This window comes from Aureococcus anophagefferens (assembly GCF_000186865.1).
Source record: "Aureococcus anophagefferens unplaced genomic scaffold AURANscaffold_28, whole genome shotgun sequence".
Lineage (NCBI taxonomy): Eukaryota > Pelagophyceae > Pelagomonadales > Pelagomonadaceae > Aureococcus > Aureococcus anophagefferens.
The window spans coordinates 56,756-64,587 of NW_008705587.1; the positions used below are offsets into that span (position 1 = coordinate 56,756).

Genomic DNA, 7,832 nt, shown 5'->3' on the forward strand with positions numbered 1-7,832 from the left:
CCTGCTCAAGTACACGTCGACGCTCGGCCTCGTCTTCATGCTCTACGTCGCGGCGCTCGTCGCCGCGGGCTGGGCGGACAAGGCGAGCGTCGCGCCGTGTCTCGACGACGCCGAGGAGCCCGAGGCGCACTGCGGCGGCGCGGTGAAGCCCCTCGTCGTGAACCTGGGCACGCTGGAGGCGTTAGCCTTGTCGACCTTCTCCTACACGGCGCAGACCCAGGTGCCCGACGTCGCGAACGCGCTCCGCAGGGCAGGAAAAGAGAGCGAAATTCCCAACTTCAAAGGCTCCTATCTCGGTCATTTTCCACTCGTTTTGGCTGACTTTTGGACGAGCGATCATCTCTCGGAACGGTGTCGAAGCATGGATGCTTTTTCCGGAACGCGCGCGCGCGGAACACTCATGTTGAAGCGAACTTGAATCACTCTTGTCCTGCCCAGGCGCTCCGCGACTACACGCAGGCGCGCATGGACGCGTGCATCGTCGCGTCCGTGGCCATCTGCGGCGCGCTCTACTGCCTCATCGGCCACGCGGGCTTCGAGACCTTCGGCCAGGCCGTGAACTCGGACCTGCTGGAGTCGTACCGCGCGTCGCCGGAGATCTCGGTCGCGCGCTTCGCGATCTCGTTCGTCGTCGCGTTCTCGTACCCGTTGATGTGCATGCCCTTCCGCAACTCGAGCCGCTCCCTGCTGGAGAACCAGACACGATGGCCACGCGTCGCGGCCTACGTCGCCGAGCACCCGAGCCGCTACCACTACGCCGCGTCGTCGTTCTTCATCGCGTTCACCTACGTCGTCGCGCTCTTCGTCTCCGACCTCGGCGTCATCCTGTCCCTCATCGGCGCGACGGCGGCGACGGCCATCGCCTACATCATCCCCTGCACGGCCTACGTCAAGACCTTCGCCGACGACCCGTCCACGGCGCGCACGCGGCTCCTCGCCAAGGTCGTCGGCGCCTACGGCGTCGTCGTCATGCCCTTCTGCGTCGCGTCGACCTTCATCAAGACCTGAGGGGCCCTATTTTACATTTCCGAGTCGCATCCTAGTACGCGACCTGGAAGCGCATGCCCGGCGCGAGGCCCGCGGGGATGGCGACCTGGACCGTCGTGCCCTCGGGCGTCGTGGCCTGGAGCGTCATCCCCGGCTGCGCGCCGGGCGGCACCTCGAGCGCCATGAAGCGCTGCGTCTGCGTGATCGTCGCGGGCTCCTCGCCGACGATGGAGAGCTGCGACGGCGCCGGGGAGTAGAGGGCCGCCGCGGACGCGGCCGGCGACGCGGGCGGCGCCGCGCCGCCGGCGAGCCAGCCCTTGATGGCCTCGAAGGACGGCCGCGCGGCCGGGTCGTGGGACCAGCACCGCTCCATGAGGCCGACGAGGTCCGGCGGCGCGCCCGCGGGCGGCGGCGGCCGCTTCCTCTGGACCATGACCTGCATGCCGACCTGCATCGGGTTCAGCCCTGCCCAGGGCACGCCGCCGTCGAGCACCTCCCAGACGATCATCGAGAAGGCGTAGACGTCTGTCTTCTCCGTGAACGTGTTCGACTCGAGGAGCTCCGGCGCCATGTAGGCCGGCGTGCCCTTGGCCGACCCCGAGGCGGCCGTCGCCTGCGTCGCCGCCGTGTTGAGGTCGTCGGACTTGGAGAGCCCGAAGTCCGTGACCTTGCAGCGGCGGTTGCCGTCGAGGAGCACGTTCAGCGTCTTCAGGTCCCGGTGTTCGACGCCCTTGGAGTAGAGGTACTGCATGCCCAGGGCGACGTCGCCGAGCCAGCGGCGCCGCTGCGCCTCGTCGACGGCCGCGGCGTAGTCCTCGGCGTCGATGGCCGTGCGCAGGTCGCCGCCCTCGAGGAACTCGACGACGAAGCCCAGGAACGACGGGTCCGTCGTCACGACCCCGAAGACCTGGACGACGCGCGGGCTCCGCAGCTTGACCATGATCGCGAGCTCCGTGGAGAAGTCCCGGAGCATCTTCGCGCGCTTCGGCGCCGTGACGCCGACCATGGACATGCGCTTCAGCGCGACGACGTCGCCCTGGAACTCCGCGCGGTGCACCGTGCCCTGGCCGCCGCGCGCGAAGGGCTCGGGCTCGCACGAGTCGAGGACGACCTCGTAGGCCTCGAGCGCGCGCTCCTTGTCCTGGCGCGCGAGCGCCTTGCCCTTGGCGGACTCGTTCTTGGCCAGCGTCGCCTGCTTGAGCTCCTCGATGGCCGCGCTCTGCTGCGCGTTCTGGCTGATGACGATGCCCACGCCCTCCGTGAGCTTGTCGAGCTTGAGCCCGAGCTCCGAGAGCTCCTCCTTTTCCACGGCCGACCCCCGCTCGATGCCGCACATGAGCGCCGCGCGCTGCGCGGCCGCCTGGTTGTTCGCGTCGACGGCCTGCTGGCCCAGAAGCTGGATGAGGCCCTCGATCTTCTGGAACCGCTGCGTCTGGAGCGCGAGCTGCTGGAGGTCGAGCGCGGACCCGAGCTCGCCGCTCAGCTCGCAGAGCCGCTTGTCGAGGAGCATGAACGTGCGCGCGTCGAGCGTGCCCGAGCAGAGCTTCGAGAAGGCGCCCTTCTTCGCGAACTTGGCCAGGAACGCCGACGCGTCCTGGAGCGCCCTGCCCAGCGCGTCGACGGTCCGCGACACGGCCTCGACGCGGCCCGTCGGCAGGCCCGCCGTCGCCTTGACGACGTCGTCGAGCTTCTGCGCGATCTCGAAGCCCCGCTGGCGCAGCAGCTGGGCGTCCTCCTTGTTGAAGCGCACCTCGCGCGCGGCGACGGCGAGCTGCGCGAGCGCCTGCGTGAACGGGTAGAGGCAGCAGTTCAGCGGCGGCGGCGCGACGGCGCCGAGGCCCGTCAGCATGCCCGCGAGCGGGCCGAGCACGTCCGTCTCCGTCGCGCTGAGCGTGAACGCGGCGCCCGCGGCCGCGGACGCCGCGAGCGTCGTCTTCGCCGGCGGCGCCGCGGCGGGCGGCGGCGCGGCCTTGGCCGGCGCGGCGGACGTCGGCACGACCTTGCTGTCGGGCCGCTGCTTCTTCTTCTTCCTGCGGTAGCAGTAGTAGCCGACGCCGGCGAGGGGGACGACGGCGAGGCCCGCGAGCGCCGCGCCGCCGCCGCCGCCGCCGCCGCCGCCGCCGCCGCCGGACGAGGCCGGGGGGGCGATCGTCGGGCTCGGCGTCGGACGCGGCGTCGGGTCGGGCGCCGGCGTCGGGGCCGGCGTGAACACCGTCGCCGCGGGCGGCGCGACGGCCTCGACGGTCGCCGCGGCGAAGACGGCGGAGACGCCCGCGTCGACCGCGGCGCTCTGGACGGCCGCGAGGAAGTCCGTGGACGTGGCGGCCGACCCCGCGACGGCGGCGGCCGACGCCTCGGCCGCCGAGTCGTAGGAGATGTAGTAGGAGACGACGAAGCTCGAGTCGAGGCGCCGGCGAGTGGACGCGTCCTCGAACCCGACGGAGACGGCGGACGCGTCGACGCCGTAGACGTCGGCGACGGCGGCGACGTAGACCTCGACGTTGGCCTCGGCCTCGGCCCTGGTCATGCCCGACACGTCCAGCGTGCCCTCGAGCGCGGCCGGCGTGGGCGTCGGGTCGAGCGTCGGCCGCCGCGTCGGGTCCGGGACCGGCCGCGGCGTCGGGCCCGGGACGGGCCGCGCCGTCGGGTTCGGGCTGGCGGCGTCGTCGAGGGGGCACGCGCAGCCGCTGCAGTCGAGGCCCTGCGACACGGCAAAATCGCAGGTGAGATCCCACCATAAAGACGCTTGGTCGCAGGTGTAAGCCATCCCCGATGTGTGCTCGTTCGCCGGGTAGAAGTGGTCGCAGCCGCCGTCGCTCCCGCCGTCGCTCGTCGCGTAGGTGGCGTCGCAGTCGACGTCGCATTCGCTGTATAAAGTGCCCCGCCAGTTGCGCGCGAGGCACTCGAAGTACTTGTCGCTGTGCTCCGCGCAGACCGTGCCGCAGCCGAAGCTCTCCACGAACCCTGTCTGGTGGCTGTCCGCGCACACCGCCTGGAGCCCCTCGTTCCACCAGTTGTAGTCGCAGCCGGGCGCCCCGAAGTATTGCTCGTCGGCCGCGAAGTAGTAGATCAAGCTATAGTAGCCCGCATCCATGCGCTCTTCGCACGTCATGTAGTATTCGCTGCCGTACTGGGCCGCGCCCGCATCGGCGTCCCAGGGCCACTGGGAGCAGCACTCGCAGTAGTCCGTCTTGTAGGGCTCGCAGTCCTCCTCGACGAGCTGCACCGCGCACGCGCAGCCGGAGCAGTCGAAGACCGGGTCGTACTCCATGACGCTGCAGGAGTAAAGGGGTTCGAGCTCGTCGCAGCTGTACATGTTCCCGTCCCACGCGAGCTCGTACATGCCGCAGGTGGCGTCCTCGTTCTCACAGCAGTGCTCGCCGAAGTGGTCGCAGTCGCAATCGCCACAGGCCGGGTAGCCGCAATCGCCGCAGTTGCAGTTGTCCGGCAGGTCAGGATCGGCTTCGCAGAAGCTCCGGTCGATGGGACACTCCTCGTCCCCGTGGTCGTGCCCGCTGCCGTAGTCCCAGTCGAAGTAGGAGCAGTCGGCCTTGTCCGCCGTCTCCAGCGAGTGGTCGCACCCCGCCGCGCAGCCGCAGCACGTGAGGCCGTCGCCGTCGAGGTCGAACACGAAGCTCGGAGGGACGTATGTGTAGCCGGCGTCGACGCAGGCCTCCTCCGCGACGTCGCAGACGAAGAACGTGGACGAGTCCGTGCACGCGCCGTCGGAGCCGTCGCAGAAGTCCGAGTGGTGCCAGTCCGCCTCGAAGCTGCCGTGGGCCTCGTTGATCTGGAGGCACACGTCGACGCCGAACTCGAAGGGCGCGGCCCACCACTCCCGGCGGACGCCGTTCGTGAAGACGCCGTCGACGTAGATCGACGCGACGTACTCGTCGTTGTTCGAATTGAAGGCGACGGCGACGACGGCGCCGTAGAAGCTCTTGCCCGCCGCGTCCTCGGGCCAGACCTCGGCGCAGAGGCCATTGTCGCGATTTTCGGTGAGCTCCTGGTTGACGCAGACGTGGGCCCCCTGGTCGCCGACGGTCGGCGTGAACCACGCGAGCTCGTACATGGCGTCGGTGATGCGCCAGACGTCGTCTGCGACGCCGTCGCCCATGCGCACGCGGACCGTCGCGCCGTCCCACGAGAGCCCCGCGTCCGCGCACGCGCCGAGGCCGCAGGCCTGGCCCGCCTTGGCCTCGCAGTCGTAGTCGCAGAAGCACGCGTCGCTGCTCGCCATGGCGGCGACCGTGATCGGCCCGCGCGTCACGAAGTCGACCGCGGCCTCGTTGAACTCCAGGCGGTAGGGCGCGGAGAAGTCGAAGCCCGTGTTCGCCCGGAACTCGGCGACCGTGTATCCCGCGTAGCGCGCGTCGCCGTTGGTGTTGATGACGAACGCGGGGTCCGCGTCGTCGAAGCCGAAGACCAGGTAGACGATGTCGTCCTCCGTGAGGAGCGCGTCCTTGTCGTCGCTCCAGGCCACGCACCTGCCCGATGACGCGTCGTCGCTCATGACGGAGTTGAGGCAGAAGTGGCTCGGCCCGTGCTCCTGGCCGCCGTAGAGCGTGAACCAGCCCAGGAGCATGTCCGTGGACGCGTCTCGGATGCGGAAGAGATTGAGCTCGTTCCCGTCCTCGTTGACGCCGAAGAAGAGCCAGTTGTTCGGGAGGTAGAATTCCTCCGACGCGTACTCTAAGTTCCGCATGGCCCAGCCGATGTCGCACAGCGGCGCCGGGTTCGTCGGCGGGTCGTACGAGAACGAATAAGAGTAAGAGTCGAGGTCGCTACTCGACTCCTCCAGGGCCCGCGCGGGGCGCGACGGCGAGAAGGGCGAGAAGGGCGCCGCCGCCGCGGCGCCGGCGACGACCATCCAGGGCAGCGCGCGCATGATCGGTTTTATGGGACCATCATTGTGCGCGGCGGCGGCGCCGGCGACGACCATCCAGGGCAGCGCGCGCATGATTGGTTCTTTGGGGATTGGGGCTGCGCCGCGGTCGATGGAGACCCGGGAGAGCCACCCGACGTCCGCCGAGAGCGCGTCGGTCGCGCTGGTACGAGCGTTTCGAACGCGCTAGTGATCGAGGACCATCATGAGCGTTGCCCGGGAAGGATCGATCGGCCGACGGAGCAGGGCAGGTTGAAGCGACGCCATCTCGCTGCCGCAGTGCTTGCCCGCCGTCGGCACCGGCGTGATGCCGTCGTTCCTCGAGACGAACCTCACGAGGCTCGCAGAGCTACGCATCACGATGGGGGCCATCGGGCTGGAACTCACAGTTCGACGGGGCATGATCCTCTGGGTGCATCGCGAGCTCGGGGCGCTCGCCGACGACGCCCATGCCGCGGCTAACGAGCACCTACGACACCCATCGGGACGTCCCTACGACACTCATGAGTCGTGGGTGACATACGACGACATGTCCTGGGTCGGCACCGGATTCGCACAGCAGGCGGTCCGGTGGCTCGGCTCGGGGCCGTCGGGAGGGTCCCGCGCCGCGTGGCTCACGTCGTGCGCCGAGATCGTGAAGAGCCAGAAGAACTTTCACGCATTTATGCGCACGTTCGGGCCGCAGCGGTGTCTATCCGTTTTCCAAGACGCGATGCATGCCTACGACGAGTTGGAGGGGGACTTCCTCCGCGCTCAGCCGGAATGGGGCCCGGGCCGCACGGTGACGGGCGCGGGCTTCCACTTCGAGAAGCCGGGCTTCCTGGACAGCCTGCTGTCCCACCATGCCGATCTCGCCCCGTCCTGGAGTGTGAAAGATTGCAGGCAATTCCGCATGCTCGACGTGGGCGGCATCGCGGGCAATGACGCCGAGGACGAGGACGACGAGGACGAGGACGACGCGCGGGACGCCGAGGACGACGAGGACGACGACGCGCGCGACGCCCACGAGGACGACGAGGACGACGAGGACTACGAGGAGGGCGCCGCCGCCGCCAGGAAGCGCCGCCGCGGCCGCTCCGCGGGCTCTCCGGAGCCCGCGTCGAAGCGGCCCCGCGCGGACGCCGCGGCCGCTCCGTGGTGGCAGCGCCGCCGCCTCTGGAGCGGCGGCGACGTCCTGTTCCTCGGCAGCACCGTCGCACTGGGGTGCCTGGTCTTCTTCGGCTAAGAATATAAGAGCACAGATCCCGACTCTCCGAAAGTGCCTCGTCGACATGGTCGCCGATGCCGGAGATGGAGCCGCTCCCGTAGCTCATGCGTCGCTCGCCACGGCGTGCCACGTCGTTCAAGCCGGACGCCTCGCTTGCAAGCGCGCTCAGAAGCGCCGCAAACTGCACACATTATCGACCCCAGGCCGAGCGAAGCCGAGGTTGCAGTCTACTATCGTCCCTGCGCAATGGCCCGCACTGTTCTCGCTCTCGTCGCCCTCGCCGCCCTCGGCGCCGCCGTCGGGGCTCAAGTCTGCGACGACATGCTCAAATGCGATCACGTCCACTCGGGCGGCAGCCGGGCGAGCGTCGCGGCCAACAAGGAGTGCAAGAAGCAGGCCGAAAAGGTCTGCCTCGCTGAGGCCAAGCAGAACCGCCTCGACTGCATCGAAGCCTGCGAGGAGGAGTTCGAGGCGGTGCGCGAGCAGTGCCGCATCGAGTGCAACGATGTCGCCAACGCCGGCACGGGCGGCTTCTTCTCGCGCGTCTTCCCCTCGCGCGTGCAGATCGCAGGGGCCGCGTTGCACCCCAGCCTCTGGTGCATCCTCGCCGGCGCCGTCCTGCGCCTCTACGCGCTTGTCCTCCACTGGGGGGCGTTGGCCGCGCAGATCCAGTTCTACGCCGGGTCGCTCATGCTCCTCGGCGCGGTCCTCGCGGGCTTCGAGGCCGCCCAGGGCAACCCCCTCTGGGGCTGA

The 7,832-nt window shown here is 69.5% G+C and overlaps 2 protein-coding genes across 2 annotated transcripts; one reads left to right on the forward strand and one right to left on the reverse strand.

The window, feature by feature from the left end:
* Window positions 1–995: 995 nt before the first annotated feature.
* AURANDRAFT_38793 (hypothetical protein) lies at window positions 996–2,682 on the reverse strand (the record flags this gene model as incomplete). The annotated part of the gene is made up of 1 exon (XM_009042223.1): window positions 996–2,682. One exon carries the CDS (start codon window positions 2,495–2,497, stop codon window positions 1,040–1,042), a length of 1,458 nt encoding a protein of 485 aa, XP_009040471.1.
* Window positions 2,683–7,325: 4,643 nt separating this feature from the next.
* On the forward strand, window positions 7,326–7,832 carry AURANDRAFT_66839 (hypothetical protein; the record flags this gene model as incomplete). The annotated part of the gene is made up of 1 exon (XM_009042144.1): window positions 7,326–7,832. The coding sequence occupies one exon, from the start codon at window positions 7,326–7,328 to the stop codon at window positions 7,830–7,832; it is 507 nt and encodes a 168-aa protein (XP_009040392.1).